The following is a 17041-nucleotide window of genomic DNA, read 5'->3' on the forward strand; positions in this document are numbered from 1 at the left end:
GCATACTCCAGATTGCCTTAACTTATTCTTTTAATTAATCATCTGTTCTCATATATTGTTAACGGAGCATCAATATATCTCATATATTTTTATGTTTTGAACCACCCTGTTATCTTCGGATGAAGGGTGGTATACAAATTCAATAATAATAATAATAATAATAATAATAATAATAATAATAATAATAAAAATTTTAAATGGCAGGTTTTTTACAACAATCTTGCCAATGTCTTGATCTGTTTACAGTTTGTTTGTAAATACTCAATAAACCACTTCCATTCCTTTCTAAAAAGAAATCTCGATTTCTTACTCTTCCAGTAATTTTCGCCATTTCTGAATACCCCATTAGTTTCTGTATCCAATCTTCTTTCTTCATGACCTTTTCATCCTTCCACTTTGGGGCAAATAACATTCTTGCAGCTGTAGTCACACACATGTATTTGTATTAATTGTTGGAGGGGTAGTTAATCTTCCCTCAGCTTTGCAAATCTTATCTGTTTATCTGTTTTTTTAATAGAATATTTTAAACACCTTTTAGGGCACCCTGACCCCACATTGCGGCTGTAAGACACATGAAAATAGAGTGGCGATAAACAAAGAGGTTCTGCTCTTATGCACATTACCTCGGCCGAGCTGAACACTGATGGACTTACTTCCAAGTATACGAACATAGGATTACGCTGTCTGAGAAGGTAATATGGGATGGTTCAGTTGGGCCTGTTAATTTATAGCATTAAGTTCCTTTGTACTCAATTGAGATAATCATTTATTTATTTAGCTCCATCCTTGTTGGTAGTCTTTGCCCTGAGGAGCGTACAATCACCAGAGGTGAAGCTACAGAGGATAGGGAAGAAAGTGGCTGCATGCCTAAGCAGGCATGAAATGTGCAATTGTCTGTGTTTCACAAGTGCTTGCACTTGGTTGAGTTCAATCCTCAAAGCTGATCAAAGGATGCTTCTTTCTATCAGACCAAACTATCTGTTCTTCTGGTTTAGCTCAGTAGGTCTGCTCTGACTGGCAGCAGCTCTCCTGGAGAAGTCTTTCCCATCACCTTAGCCCTAACCCTTTCAACCCAGGCTGTCAAGGATTGAACCTGGGAACTTCTGCCTCTCCCGGAAGTCCCCCCCCCCATGTCATAAAAAAGCTTCATGGGCTGATTTCTGTATATGAGTCCTTTATTAGACAGACAGGAGCAGGCCAGGTTGTATTTTCTTAACCCCCTGGCCACTTGGCACCCCTAAGTCTTCTATTGGGCCAGGGGATCACACCGATTATCACTTAACCCGTTCTTCCCAAAAACAAATACAGCCCAGCTCATGCAGTTTGGGACAATGATTATTTTATTTTGGCACAATTTTCAAGGTGATATGACCACAGGGGCTGAACAGAGGAGAGCCATATCTTTTATTCTTTCCTTGTGCAAGGACAATCGGTCTTTTGCTCTGCAGCTGATACACTTCTAGGTGCAGAAGCTGGCCTCCGTGCCTCACTGCCATTGATCCAGCTACTTTATTCTTCCTGCAGGAGTGAAGAATGTCTGCCAGCTTCCCTTCTGCTTCAGTTCTTGTTGTTCAGCTCTCGGGCGAGTTGACAGAGGCCGCAGAGTGGACAGCAGGCCATGACCACCCAGTCCTCACAAATGGAGCCCTGGGTTTCAGAAACAAAGGGGCTGTGTTAAAATGGAAGGTCGGGGGCAAGTGAAGTTGTGTAGCTCCCAAGAGACAAAACTGGCTTGTAACTGAGACAGAGGCTGAAATTCCTAACCATCTAGGGATTCATTTGGGCCAGTCTCAGGCAAATCAGCCTTAGAGCTGGTTCAGCAAAGGCACACCACCCACACATTGATTATTATAGCACTTTAGAAAAAATTGCAAGAGCACTTTACTTTTGAATATGCAATTGTGTTTCCAGTTCTTATGAGCAAGGTTCATTTTCCCAATGAGTCCCAAAGCAATGATAAAAGTAAATTCAAAAGCACCATCCATCAGGAAGATAAAGGACACTTCACTTGGGGCATAAGAGAAAACAACTTAGGTGCCAGGCAGGCCTCTCTGGGGAGGGTATTCCAAATGCAGGGGGCCACCACAGAAGAGGCCTTGGCTTCCTATTAATCCCTGCCATCAAATACTGCCAAATGACTAGAATAAAATGGCCCAGGGTGTCCTCATGCATATAGTAGCAGTGTAATATGCAGAAGTCAGCAAATAAAGCTTTTAACGAAAAAAGAAATACATTGTCCCTTGGTCGTGCCTGCGCATCAAGCTGCTGCTAAAAGCCAGACTTCCAATGGTCAGCTGAAAAGTTGAGCAGCCCTAATGAACTCTAATCATGGTAAGAAAACCAGCAATGGGTAGATGATGATGATTTACTACTTATACCCAGCCCACCCACCCCTGTTGTGTCTTCCTCCTTGGTAGGTTTAAGGTGCATAACTAGCTTGCTACCTACCAACATACTTTGAGTAGGGATGGGCAAATCTGTCAAATTTTGTGTATCTATTTTTTTTTAATTTCCCAGTCTTAGGTTCTCCACATTTCCACATCAGTTTGCAGTGTTTTTGCTTTTTTAAGTTGCTATGAAACTCATTAGCATTTTGATGCAAATTTCTCTTAATATAGTTTATATGCAGTTTTGCCTAATTTACACATTTTTTGCATAGCAATGTCCCCAAACATAATGCATTTTTGTATGGCCTTTGCAGTAATATATGCATTTCAATGCACACCTTACCCTAGTATTTGCATTTTTGTACACATTGCTTGAACTGCATTGCAACATTCAGAGAAGTACAAATTTCAAAGGACGGCTGCGTCTTGGTTCGTGTATTGTGTCAGAAAATGCAAATTGGGAGGGTTTGCTTTTAAATGTGAGCTGAATCAGATTCCTCCCCCTTGCCTAATTTCGAACCTATAGAAAGGTATTCATTAAAACAGACCGGGCTTTTCTTTTGGAGCAGAACAGCAATTCCACCACAACCCCAACCCTGGCCAGCCCATCAGTTTAACTACCACCCCAACCCCTCTCCCCACACCCATCTTTATTTAACTTTCCACATCTCACCCCGATTTGGAATCTCTCGCGCACACTGGTCCGCAGAGCAACAATAGTGCCAGGCAGGTATGGGAGGCAGCAGCACTCACCTGCCTGCTCTGACACACGGCAGGCAAGGATGCACGGAACGAAGGTACCGCAGAGACCTGGAGGAAGGGAGACAGAAGCATTTGGCATGTATCCAGAGGAAGGCAACTGACTTCCAGTGAGGGCTCTGGAAACCAAGTCCTATAGGGGATATGGATATGTTTAGCTGGGAGAAAGGAAGGTTAAGGGGAGATATTATAGTCCAAAGAGGCTGTCATGCAAAAGGTGGAGCACTTAAAACTATGGAACTCGCAACTGCAGGAGTTAGAATCATAGAATCATAGAATCGTAGAGTTGGAAGAGACCACAAGGGCCATCCAGTCCAACCCCCTGCTGAGCAGGAAACACCATCAAAGCATTCTTGACATATGCCTGTCAAGCCTCTGCTTAAAGACCTCCAAAGAAGGAGACTCCACCACACTCCTTGGTAGCAAATTCCACTGCCGAACAGCTCTTACTGTCAGGAAGTTCTTCCTAATGTTTAGGTGGAATCTTCTTTCTTGTAGTTTGAATCCATTGCTCCATGTCCGCTTCTCTGGAGCAGCAGAAAACAACCTTTCTCCCTCCTCTATATGACATCCTTCACCCTTGGTGAAGGCCACCAATTTGCATGACCACCTCCGCTTTCATAGAATCATGCATTACTTTAAGTACTGTATTTTTCTGTGTATAAGACTACATCCCCCCCCCATTTTTTTAAGTTTAAAATTGGGGGTCGTCTTATCCACAGAATGTTGCAATTATTAATTAATTAATTATGGGCTCAAAAATAGGGGGAGTCTTATACATGGGGAAGGAAAAATGCAGTAAATGCATGTTTTGGGTTTTTTTGGCGGGTGGAATGGTTTGGGGCTTGTTATTCAAAACATGTCTAATTGCCATACCGCTCTAACCAGTATTGGGAGTAGGTTTGGCCAGTTGAATCCTGTTTAGTGGAGGCAGCGAGATAAAAACAAAAAACATCCACTTGGTGGCAGCAGTGAGGTTAAGGAGGAGGAGGAGGGGTTAGCTAGGCTGGTTTGCTTGTCTCCCTTTCTTCGCACAGCACAGGTCGCAGTTGCATCTTGTGCTGTCACACCCTAGTTGCAGCCTGTCACTCTGACCACTACACATCACTGTCTCATAATGCCTAAGCTTCCTGCATAAGCCTAAGGCAGAAGATCCCTTCCATTGGCCTGTGTCTTCCTAATGTTTCACCTTATTCTTCCTAATTACTTCTTCCCCTGTATTTTCGTTTTCTCTCCAATGCTGCTTGCCATTCCATTTTAGATGCTGAATCTGATGGCAGGGCCTGTGCTATTCGTAATTTCTGCATCGCACCAAGCAGTTTTAAGTAACAATATAAAAAAGGCACCGACTGCACATGAGGGAGGTGCCATCTGTTTTGAAGGAACACCAAGTTTCACGGATATAGAAAAATCCTCGGGGGCGAGAGGGGACCAAAACAACAACAACAACAACAACAACCCAGTGTTGACTGAGCATGCTCAGTGTGAACAGAATGCTTATTGACTAGTGGGTGTGGAACGGACCTTGGGAGAAATGGGTAATGGAGTATCTTGGGAAAGGGCATGCCTGGCTGGGACCCTGTACAAGATAACTCCACACAGTAACGGTTTGCTGCAAGTACCGGCAATAAAAATAGCCACACGTATTAGCAGCAACCGATCCCTCGCCCCTTCTAGGTTGGCTAACTTTTGATTTCAAGAATCTTGCTCTTTCCAGGCAAACCAGGCAGGGAAAGGGCACCCCTGTGGATCGATGCTGCAGGAATCAAGAGGGTCAGTGGCAAAATCTTGAGTTTCCTGGTTCTTCTGATTGCCTGACAGACAGATCATTAGCCTTCCTTCCCTCTTCTCATGTACAGCCTACCACTTGAGTGGCAGAAAGGAACTGCTAGCCGCTGACACCCCCCCCCCCAATTACTCACAGATGCCCATATCGGAACAGCAGTCACACAATTCTGTATTCCAGGCCCCCTGGTTGCTCAAAGTGTAGCTGGTGTCAGCAGCTTTTGGCTGGGCATCAATGATGAACTCCGTCTGATAGGCCATGTCAGCTCCTAGAAAGTGGAGAGGAGAGAGAGGGGAGCTCCAGTTATTCTCCAACATCAGACCCATGCCCCGGCTGTGAGATTTAATGTGCTTTGGGTAACAGTGAGCCCTTGGAACCAACCCACCCACAGACGCTCCAGGTATCCCTATTTTCCAGGGACAGTCCCGGTTTATGATTTGATCCTGAAATGTCCCGCTTTTCTTTAGGACATCCCTATTTTCATTAGAGAGGGTATGGAGCTATGTGACCCCGAGCCAAGGAGATAAGTAACTATACAACCTTTAGAAGACATGTGAAGGCAGCCTTGTAAGGTATAGGCAAGTTTTCAAATGTTTAATGCTTTATTATGTTTGTTGGATAGGGACGCGGGTGGCACTGTGGGTTAAACCACAGAGCCTAGGGCCTGCCGATCAGAAGGTCGGCGGTTTGAATCCCCGCTCCTGCCAACCTAGTAGTTCAAAAGCACATCAAAGTGCAAGTAGATAAATAGGTACCGCTCCAGCGGGAAGGTAAACGGTGTTTCTGTGTGCTGCTCTGGTTCGCCAGAAGTAGCTTTGTCATGCTGGCCACATGACCTGGAAGATGAGCGCCGCAACCCCAGAGCAGGTCACGACTGGACCTAATGGTCAGGGGTCCCTTTATGTTTGTTGGAAGCTGCCCAGAGTGGCTGGGGCAACCCAGTCAGATGGACAGGGTATAACTAATAAAATTATCATTATGGAACAGGACGTCCCTATTTTCTGCAGAGAAATGTTGGAGGGTATGCACTCACCAATCCTGGCCTGTATTTTGAGGCTTTTTGCCAGCCCCCTCCCTTTATCTGCATTTAATTATAAACCATAGTTAAGCTTAATTGTGGTTGAAGTGTGAATGTAAAGTTTGCTGGTCCATGGCAGGGGGGGATAATGGCTGTTTCACTCCCTCCCTGCTACCAACTGCGCTGCAGGGAGCTAAGCTTTGGTATGGATTACATGCAAACCCAGGCTCGTGGTTTGTTTTCCCCCAAACCATGAGCAGTAGGCCAAGAACAAACCATGGTTACAACTTGTGTTTTGTTTAAAGTGAGACATAAATCCCAAACCTGGGGTTCTGATGTAATACTAAGCTAAACCATCGCTTAGTACCCAGAGGGGGAAGAATGAAGCAGCCACAATGTCTGCTCTTTTTCCTAGCCTTTAAATGATAGTTCAACTTAACCGTGGCTTTCAAATGGCATGCAAACCAGGCAATGCAGCTGCGTACACACTCCTGTTTACTCTGCATCCGGTTGGCTCCCACTCCCACCACTCGGGAAGTGGTGTAAAATCATGCCGTTCCTCAGGAAATGCTACCTTTTGATGCATTCCCACCCCCCAACCACCTCCTATCCAAATTGAGAAAAAGTCCGACCTAGCTGTGTTTTAAGCTGGTATTGTGTACGCAGCCTGTCTTGCTGCACAGCTCCTGCTCATTTTTGCAGGATTTGGTCAAAGGGACCCTTCCCCTGTAGATTGTGGCGGCTCGGTTCTATCCTGCTGCTATCTTTAATGGCCCTCAAAACAACTCCCTTTGCCTCATGGCATCTTGCTAGGGTGGAGGAAGATGGAGACCTGTTGGCATGGCAACAAGGTAGACTCGTGCTCAGATAGCCGATCTCTTGCGGAGATCCTTGTATGACCTCCTCAGGCTGTGTTCCTACAACCGCATCTGCTCAAACAGGCCCCGGATACCAATTTTTGCTCTTGTTTGAAGCCACGTTGCGATGGTCTTAGCTTTTCGGCTCTCCTTGAGGGTTGCATGGAAACATTTTAGGCAGAAATCTAGCTTGTTCCCAGACAATCTGAGTGAGCATTTTGGGCAAGGCCCCAAATACAAAGTGGAAGAACTCCTATTTCCAAACAATACAGGAAACGCCTTGAGAGGACAAGAAGCTCACACCCTCATAGCAAATATATCTGATATATCTGCTCTGCGAATATATATATATATATATATATATATGCCTTCCATGTTTGTTATATTCCACTTTTCTCTGAAACCGCTTGCCCAATTGCATTGAAATTTGGACACAACGTCACATGCGACTAGGCAAGTGTTTGTATAAACTTAGATTATACAGATGTCACACCTATCACAGGTAAAAACATGGTTTTGGGGGAAAAGCGGAAAATCAGGAACATGAGAGATTGCAAAGCATCGCCCTCTAGCACTGACTCCACTGGTACTGCAGCTAGAAAAGCTTCCCTCTCCAAAACAGCTCAGCTAGGGTTTGCAGGGAAGAACGAAACAACAGACTGGGCTGAATGGAGGTGGGGTCTCGCCTGGGTTGGGGATGGGGGCAGGACGGGTTCAGGACGGGTCATGGATCGGGACGGGGTGGGGGGAGTCACAGGGATGAGCCACAGCAACGCGTGGCTGGGTATAGCTAGTATATATATAAAATCTGCTGAAATCTGTGAAAGGAAGAGGCTGAGGATGAGGAAATTGGTCAGGGTCAACAGAGGATGCCTTCAGATTTTCACATAGAACTGCTGTGTACACACCATATATTTTAAACACATTTTTAATCCCCCAAAGAATCCTTCTAGACCACTCTGAAAATTATTATAGCTCTGTGAGTGGAAGGTGTGTGTGTGTCTCCTAACAACTCTTAGCAAACTACAGCTCCCATGAATCGTGATTGATTAAAGGGATACAAAAGTGTTTTAAATGTACGGTGCGCATAGGCCCTCTGAGTTACTTTGTAAGAAAAGTGACTAACAAATACAATAAATAATAATAAATATGGGCTGCTTGCAAATAAACCAAAAGACTATGGCCACATTCAACCATACATTTAAAGCACTATGATGCCACTCTAAACAGACATGGCTTCACCCAAAGGATTCTGGGAGCTGTCGTTTGCTAAGGGTGCCATTGGGCGAGCCCCGTTCCCCTCACAGAGCTACAATTTTCAGATTGGATTAACAATTAATCCCTCCTCATAGGGAACTCTGATAGTTGTTGCTCTTGTCGGAACACGCCTGGGGGGCACATGCAACCCCTGGAATGAGACAAACCTCTCCGGGCGTCTTCCTGCCTGGGACGTCCATAAATCGTCAATCCCAGCACACACCAGAAACACATATCAGAAGACTATGTGCATGCTCACTCAGCAGAGTATAGCAGAAACGAAGTGAAGCTTTGGTGTGTGCATTCTAAATATTTATTAAGCAACTAGCTGGCCCAGCCACGCGTTGCTGTGGATCATCTGTGTGAATTCCCCCCACGCTGTTTTTGTTTGGTGGGGTTTTTTTATTGCTGGTGGAGGTTGATAGAAATCAAGGGAAAATTAAAGTAAAATGGGGAAGTATAATGCACTTTTGTAATTTAATTTGGGTTGTTTTTGGTGTAGTGGTTAGTGGGGTAGTTGTGAAGTGGAGCTTTGGTGTGTGCATTCTAAATATTTATTAAGCAATATATACAGGACAAAGCAATCATGGTGACCTCTCAGTTATTCAGAGAGAGAGAGAGAGAGAGAAACACTACAAAAGTACAGTACAGCGGAAGAGATAAGACTGAGTTCTGTTCTCAGACTTTCCAAGCCTAGAAAGTAAACACTGACATATGATTGAAAAAAAATTAAAAAAATCCTTCCAGTAGCACCTTAGAGACCAACTAAGTTTGTCATTGGTATGAGCTTTCGTGTGCATGCACACTTCTTCAGATATACTGAAACAGAAGTCACCAGATCCCCACATATAGTGAGAGGTGTGGGGGGGGGCACCACTCAGAAGGGTGGTGGGAAACCGGACTGTTTATGACTGCATTTGGTCTTACAGGAAGACTTTACGACTGTTTACGCCTGCAATTTGTCCCACAGGAAAAGTGAGGGGTGAGATGGCTAAAGATAGCTTTATCATGTATAATGAGATAAGAATCCAATGTCTTTATTCAGACCAGGTTTCTCCGTGGTATTAAGTTTGGTGATAAATTGCAGTTCAGCAACTTCTCTTTCCATCTATTTCTGAAATTCTTTTGTAATAAGACAGCTACTTTGAGATCTTGTATAGAATGTCCTGGGAGATTGAAGTGTTCTCCTACTGGTTTCTCTGTCTTGTGATTCCTGATGTCAGATTTATGTCCATTTATCCTTTGGCGTAGGGTTTGGCCTGTTTGTCCAATAGAGAGAGCTGAAGGATACTGTTGGCATTTAATGGCATACACAATGTTAGAAGATGAGCAATTAAATAGTCCTGAGATGGTATGTTGGATGTTGTTGGGGGAGTGAAATGCTAACAGCTCTGTGAGAGGAATAGGGGTCTCCTCAAAACTCTCAGCACTTTTAACGCATTGCAGCTCCCAGAAATCTTTGAGAGGGGGGAAGCCATGTTTGTTTAAAGAAGCATCATAGTGCTTTCAGTGCAGGAGTTTGAATGTGGCCCATGTCTCCAATGATCTTGCCTATAGGCGGCGCATATCCTTGGTAGTTCTAGCCCTGGGGGACATGTTACGCTGTCAGATAACATGCGGTTATCTAAAATTAAAAGGGACCAATGGCGCTGGAGGAAAATTAAGGGTGGAACTATAGTGTGTACAATCCAACCATTATCAGGAGTTTCTGTCCACGCAGTTTTGATAAAAGAACGGAACTTCCCTTTCATGAAAGCCGGATCGGCTTCGTTTGGGACTGGGCCCAGAACAATAAAATTATGTGGGAGTTGTGGATATAATAGTAATATACCCAACAGGAGTGGCATGGGACACCATTTTTAATCTGCACATAAGCCAGCAGTTTATACAGCAACCCTTAGGGCATCTCTTCAAGTTACCTTTCTAAAAGAATGTGTTGGCTGGTGTCCCAAGCAAGGAAATGTTTCTAAATTATTTACTGTCACTAGAGTTTGCCCTGACACAAATGATATACTCATGCCTGGAGTACATTTTTTTGTCTACTGTTAAGGACAAAGCCTGTAATAGTTTCATCCCACAACTGACTCCTTCCGAGAATTGCCAAAAAGCATATCTGTTTATATTTGCCAGATGTTTTTTGTATTTTAAACATGGTTGCCAAATTTTGAGCTGGGTCTGGATGCAGCCATGCTTTGACAGAGAAGTTTTATCACATTTAACTCCATACTATTAAAAGCTACAGTTACTGATCTCTACATATCAAACCTCTGTTAAAAGGATAGTGGTGTTTCTGGCTAGACTTTTTTTATATATTATTGTTATTGCTCTGCTGGTAACCTCGTTTTAAGAGATGTGGATTCATGAAGATGTATCTCCTTAGAGGAGGAAAAACCTCAGGCCACAATAAACTAGTTAGCCTCCAAGGTGCCACCGGATTTTATGGGAGAGAAAGTCCTGTTGAAATCAATGAGAATTAAGCACTTAACTGTGCTCAACTGCCTCTGAAATCAATGAGCTTAAAAGTCCAATCCTAAAAACATTTACTTGAAAGTAAATCCCATTGATTTCAATGCAGCTTACTTCAAAGTATCTGTGCTTCAGCTCCCAGTGCAGTTTAGATTTCTTGGGACTGTAGTGCAGTTCCTGACTTCTGCATAGTACAGGCAGACATGAATTGTACGTGCTTCTGGTATTTCTCTTTCAGGGGCTAGTCTACACGACATAAATTTAATTTTATTTTTTTTAAAAATAGCTTCTACTGCACAGTTTTAGCATGTATAGTGCTTTACACACACACACCCCACCATTATTCTTTGCAACCAGGGCTGGATTTAGGTTTGATGAGGCCTTAAGCTACTGAATCAGGTAATGGGGCCCTTTATATGTCCAGCTGTCCTTTGCCAACAACAAATTGTCACAATTTTTCGTGCCATATATGCTATATGGCAGGGGTGGCCAACTCCCAAGAGACTGTGATCTACTCACAGAGTTAAAAACTGGCAGTGATCTACCCCCTTTTTTGGGGTTCAGGGCAAAGTTGTTGAGCTTTTTCAGGGGAGCCTTGTTGAGCTTTTTTTTAAAGGGGAGCCACAGTTGTTCAGCTTCTTTGAAGGGAGCCAATGATCTATCAGCGATCTACCACAGATGTCCAGTGATCTATCGGTAGATCACGATCTACCTGTTGGACATGCCTGCTATATGATAATTTATGGACCTAATAGGTATCTAAAGCCATTTGCACATATTGCCATGCAACCAGTCTATGCAGAATGTAGGCACCCTATATATAGAAATGAGCAAACCAGTGATATTTTAGGGAGCAGGCTAGCAGGCGGGGCCCATTACTTATATCATACAGTAGGAGCCTAACACAACACAAAACAAAACACTGTTGCTATATGTAGGGTTTTTTTATCTTATATTTTGGAAATGTACATCCAGGATTTTTTCCTTTAATTTTTTTGGGGGCCCCCAAGAGAGTGGGGCCCTAAGCTATAGGGCTTGTTTAGCTCATACGTAAACCTGGCACTGTTTGCAACCATGTCAAGAAGGCTACACGCCCCCGTTTGCAGATACCGAAAACTGAGGGGTTGTCCAAGGCACACCCAATGATTCATTGGGTGGGTTACTAGCTTCACAAAGAAATTAAATGAGTGACCTTTTCCTTCCTGGTATGCATTGGAATTTTTCTCCTCCTTAGTTTGTGTGCCAGGCAGCCATTAACTGCTTAGAACCAGGGCCGGAAAAAGAGGTGGCAAACCTTTTCTATGGCTCAGCTGGGATTCAAACCCAGTTTTCAAGGAGCTCAGCCACTGCACCCGCCTTGGGATGTTGTCCAGAATCCTTTCTATCTCACAGCACCCAATGCAGCTGAGTGGCTGTTTTATCCATCATTTAAAACCAGTGTTTCTCAACCAGGGGTCATATGCCCCCCCAGGGGCGCCCAGGATATTCCAAGGGGAAAACAGGAGAAAATCTTGTAAATGGAGGGTCCACAGCACAAGACTAGGGGGCAACAGAGGGATGTGAGAAGTGAAGAAAACAGAGAAGTGACCAAGAATCGAAAAGAAAACAGAATATCTTAAAAGTTTCCACAGCAAAAGCAAATTTGTTTTTCATGGCATTTCCTGCTTCGTATTTGGTAGAATCAAGTTTCAGTCGTGTGAATTATTTGCTCAGTCTAACACGGGATCACCTTAACATCATGGACAGAGGTGCTCTTTAGTTATGCCTCGCAGCAATAGTACCGGGTATACCGTACTTTTCCATGTATAAGACTATGTTTTTCTCTTTAAAAATCACCAGTGGGGGTCATCTTATACATGGGTAGTGCATAGGGTGGACGTTTGATTGGTTGCTGCCGAGGCTGTCAGCAGCTATTGTGCTTGTTATTGGTTGTTGCATCAATGGGTGGTGTTGATTGGCTGATGCTCCGGCGGTTGGGCAGGTGATTGGCAGCTTCTGCTGGCGATGGGACAAATGGAGGCAAGATTTAGCGACACGTGCAGCTGAGCAATTTTCGTCAATCCCCCCTTTAAAAAAAGCTCAATAACCCTGGGTAATCCTCCGCAAAAAAGCTCAACCACTTTGTGCCATATCCCCCCATTTTCTTAAATTTGAGCCCCCCAAAATAGGGGACGTCTTATACATGGGGGTGTCTTATAGACAGAAAAGCACAGTATATATAATATAAAAAGCTTGTTTCTGGTCATCAAGCACAATTTTTATGCAATTGTATTTTGTGTAAATTATAAAAAATTATAAATAAAGCACGTTCTATTTACGAACAAAACATTGAACTGGCTACCTTTCTACTGGTAGGACGGAGGTTCACAGAGGGGAAACAAGGTCGAAAGGGGGCCACAGTCGGAAAATGGTTGAGAAACACTGCTTTAAACAAAGGACAAAGCGGGCCGCAGATTTGCTTAAATTTTGCACATCCTAATATATATGGATAAATGTAGCTGTAGAAATGGCTCCTCTAATTTAAGCAATACAGTGCATCTCTGTCGTCGTCCCCGCCATCTTTCTTCTTTACAGAGGTGGATTCAAGGTACCTGACAGATGTTTTAAGAGAGCTCTGGGTTCTAAATGCTGCCAGGAAGGAGACTGATTTGCGAAGTGGCCTTCACTAGGCAAAAAGAAGCGTGTGCTGGCGCAAAGTGTCCCAAAAGGGTGTCATCATGGGAGGTCTAACGGTGCTTCCCAGACAACCCACATTACATGTTCCCACGAAGAAGATAACCTGAAGTCACTTCTGCAGGTGACTGATCTCTGCCTAAATAGCCTGAGATAGCCATGAGACTCCAGGAAACCCACAAAATATTCCTAGGTCTTCCACCTTTACTAGAGCTGCTCTTTGGATTAACAACGCAGGTGTGAATTTGCCTTGTCAGAGGAGCATTTTTCCTACTATTGCTTATCTCTCAGCCTGCTATTTGTTTCTGTTCTTTTTCTCTCTAAACCCTTTCCCAAGCAATCTTTTGCGGCTTGCAAGAACAGCTTCCTCCAAGGAAATAAGTTTGTTCTTATATCTGTGGTTTCTTCAAGCAAGCCAGGAACAAAGATTCCTGCACTGCAGGGAGATGGACTAAATGACCCTCAGGATCCCTCCCAACACTATAATTCTATGATCTCACCATAATGGGGAAGACTAGCCAGTTCTTTGCCTGGGTGTCAGCTGTTGATGAGCAACAAAATTAAGATGTGATTTGGGCTGGACAGTTCTTCAAACAGAGGACTCCTTCATGTAAGAGGCATGGCTATTCTAAATGCAGTCCCACTGCCCTCTTACCAGGCTGTCCTGATCTCACCACTATTAATCCACTTTATGATACCTGAATCTGTTCCCACCCAGTTTTTCCGAGTATCTTGAACTACAGCTCCCATCACTCCCAGGCGGCCCAGCTGAAGGCTGATCTACATGTTCACACTACACCAAGCACCTCTCAATAGTCTCTTTATATTCCCTTCCTCAGGCACCCCAAACAACTGAGCAATGCTCGACCAAACAGGAACATTGTCCTTCCACCCATATAGAAATGCACACATCTCCCCAATATTCGCTTGGCTCAGACATTTTGCAGAAAACAACAGGAGAGACCTGTTGGGTTGTGATCGCCTAGCAACAGCAGACAACAGGCAAGCAAATGGGGTTGTGGTTCCTAAATTGCATCCAGAATCAATCTCCAGAATCGCCTTCTTCTGAACTTTCCCATGGCAACTCAGCTTCCTTAGGAGATAGCTTGCTCACTGCTAGGACTCTTCTCCTGCAATATGTTCCAGGGGTCTATGACCTTCATGCAGTGTGGCAGTGATGCGCACTATCACACTTAGCCAGCAGTCTGCATCCACCAAGTATGTGCCCTAAACCCACCCCTGCAACATACAAGGGTTACCTGGCAAGCCACACAGGACATGTCAATGTGGAATCACAGAATTGTAGCATTTGGAAGGTACCCACAAGGGTCCTCTAGCCCAGCCCCCTGCAATGCAGGAATATTTTTTCCCAACTTGGGGCTCGAACCCACAACCCTGAGATTAAGAGTCCCATGCGCTACCGACTGAGCTATCCCAGCAGTTTCCTCTTAAAGTAGAAAGGGAATGTATGCATTTCCCATGTGCTTGGAAGCACATATAAGAAGTCTGAAGGGCAGCACAGAACAGTTTAATGCAGGACCCCCCCCCCCAAAAAAGCCATGCATTTGTCATTTAGGTTGCAATTCCCCCCCCCCCGCGCTGCCCCCCCCAAACACCAGCTTGTCACTGAATGGAAAGTTTGCTAATATTTCTGTGAAAACTTTCCTTGCTCACCTGGTTTTCCCCACCTGGAACTTCAGGTTCTGTGCTGACCAGATGACTTTGGGTAAAGAAACAAGTTGGGTGGGGTTCTGTTGGCGCCTCTTATATATATACCTTATGTACTAGGTTGGAAGGGCGGGGAGGGGGGAGTAGCAATTTGCTGTGGGGAAGGAGCAGATAAGGGAGAAAACAGCAGCCTGCCTTGGAGCAAGTTATTTAAGGTGGAGGAGGGAACCTGGAAATTGGGACAGCCGGGAGGTCGGATAAAGTAAGTGGGTGTGCTTTGGGAAATAACTGTTACATACTTCAATCTGGAAAGGGTTTGGCTATCATTTTCAATCACAGGAAGAAAGTGAGAAAGCTGGAATCTCTCTCCCCCCCCCTCAATGTAGCGTAACAGGAGACCAACCTGAAAAGCACCAGGTTGCAAACCATCCTGGATGTTAAAGCCCTTCCACCTTTAGTTCATCAAACTGGGCCTGCTAGCCCAATTTTAAAAAATTAAAATAACCAGGGAGTTCCTGATCTCTTCCATTCCCACCCCTTCTTTCTGAGTTGAGTCAACTAGCTAGTGTTAAGGGGGGAAATTCCGGGGTGAGAGACTACTCAACAGCCCAGGCAATCAGGGTGCAAGTCCCCCACGGGTCTATGTGGTCAGTAAAAGAAGGAAGTTCCAGCCAAGTAATTTGGAGCAAAACAGCGGTCAGTAGACCATGATCTTTATTGTTGCGCAACAGGCCCCCACAGGAGTAAGAACCCCGAGCATGGGGTGACATCCTCTTTTAAAACTTCCCTCTTTCCGAGACTTCCGGTCTATCGCGCTGTTGTGAGGACGCAGAAGCCCCGAGCTGCGGGGCTTCTGGCATTGGCGGAAGGGGGGAATACCGCGGGGGCACGCGGATCCCCATAGAACCCTGGGTTGAGCTTCCCGGGGGCTAAATTTGCCCTGCAGAGCTCCTGACCCGACTCCTCCGCTGCCCGGGGAGCTCAGCAGAGTCCCCGAGAGTCAGCGGAGTCGCAGTCGCGGGAGCCATTTTGGGCACCAGCATTACCTCCAGAAGCGACGTCCCGAGTCTTCACACAGAGAGCGGTGGATTCCTTCCGTAAAAAGCAACGATCAGGAAAAAACAAAACTCAGCGTGAGTAAAAAAGCTTGATTGGCAATATTTTTTAAAAAAATTTTTGGACACGGTGGGTGACTATAAAAACGGAAGTCGGTCTCCCACTTTGATTGTTATGTGAAGCAGTAACCTGATCCCCAGCAGGGGAAGAGAGAGGAAGTAATTAATTTACCAAGAATCAGACTCTTAAAACCCTCCAGGAGACTGGAACTAGGTCCCTGGAGAGAGCAGTGAATGGATCGATATTTTGCTATTATTAAGAAAAGACTATGTTATTGATATTTGGATTTACGAAATAGCCAGGACTGGACTTAAAATGGACTCCATCTGGGAATTTGACACCTGTCACATCCGGTTTTATTATCTGCTGCTTTCCCATGGGATTTGAGAGCAAGGACGATGGCAGTCTCAACATCAGTACAGGACTTACAGTACCAAAAGATCTATTTGGAACTTTTATACATCAAGGGACAGCTGGTCAAGAACAATGAACAAGTGCGACAAATTAACAACAGACTTGAGGACACGAAGGGAGATATGGACAAGGATTCTGGAAGAGAACTGACCTGCGCAGACAACACGGAGGAAGAAATAAAAATGACAGACATTAATGATAATTTAGAAGAACTTCAAAATTGCAAAGAAGAGAGGGAAGAAGACCGTCAAAAAGCCCCACAAGTGGGAGATGTGGGACAAGTTTTGGACTTAAAAAAAGAACTCTCCAACGGAGAACCAGGGGGGGTCTCTGCACACCCAGTGAGAGAGGGTGTGCAGGGAAGGCTCTGGGTTGAGGGGAAGGAAGAAGGGGGGTGTTGGGAAACAGCAAGGAAAGTGTGGAGACAGCAGAGTGGTTTTAAAAAATATTGCTGGAAGTTTTTGGAAAGGGTGGGAGTGGGATAAAATGTTTAATCATGTAAATTTAGGCTGGTCTGATTGGAAATGTCTGACACTGGTATGAAATATGGAATTTGCTGAGGTATCTAGGGAATCTGGGTCCAGGGGAAGGGGGGGGGGGAGAATGAAGTATTAAAATGCAGTTTCATTGTTGGTAAAAA

General features: G+C 44.6%; 1 protein-coding gene across 1 annotated transcript; it reads right to left on the reverse strand.

Moving 5' to 3' along the window:
* Window positions 1–1322: 1322 nt before the first annotated feature.
* CNFN (cornifelin) lies at window positions 1323–15005 on the reverse strand. The gene is made up of 4 exons (XM_035117593.3): window positions 14878–15005; window positions 5069–5200; window positions 3061–3197; window positions 1323–1647 (listed from the first exon to the last, which is right to left on the reverse strand). The coding sequence occupies exons 2-4, from the start codon at window positions 5190–5192 to the stop codon at window positions 1558–1560; spliced, it is 351 nt and encodes a 116-aa protein (XP_034973484.1). The 5' UTR covers window positions 5193–5200; window positions 14878–15005; the 3' UTR covers window positions 1323–1557.
* Window positions 15006–17041: the final 2036 nt, after the last annotated feature.

This window comes from Zootoca vivipara, chromosome 6 (genome assembly GCF_965207765.1).
Source record: "Zootoca vivipara chromosome 6, rZooViv2.hap1.1, whole genome shotgun sequence".
Classification (NCBI taxonomy): Eukaryota; Metazoa; Chordata; class Lepidosauria; order Squamata; family Lacertidae; genus Zootoca; species Zootoca vivipara.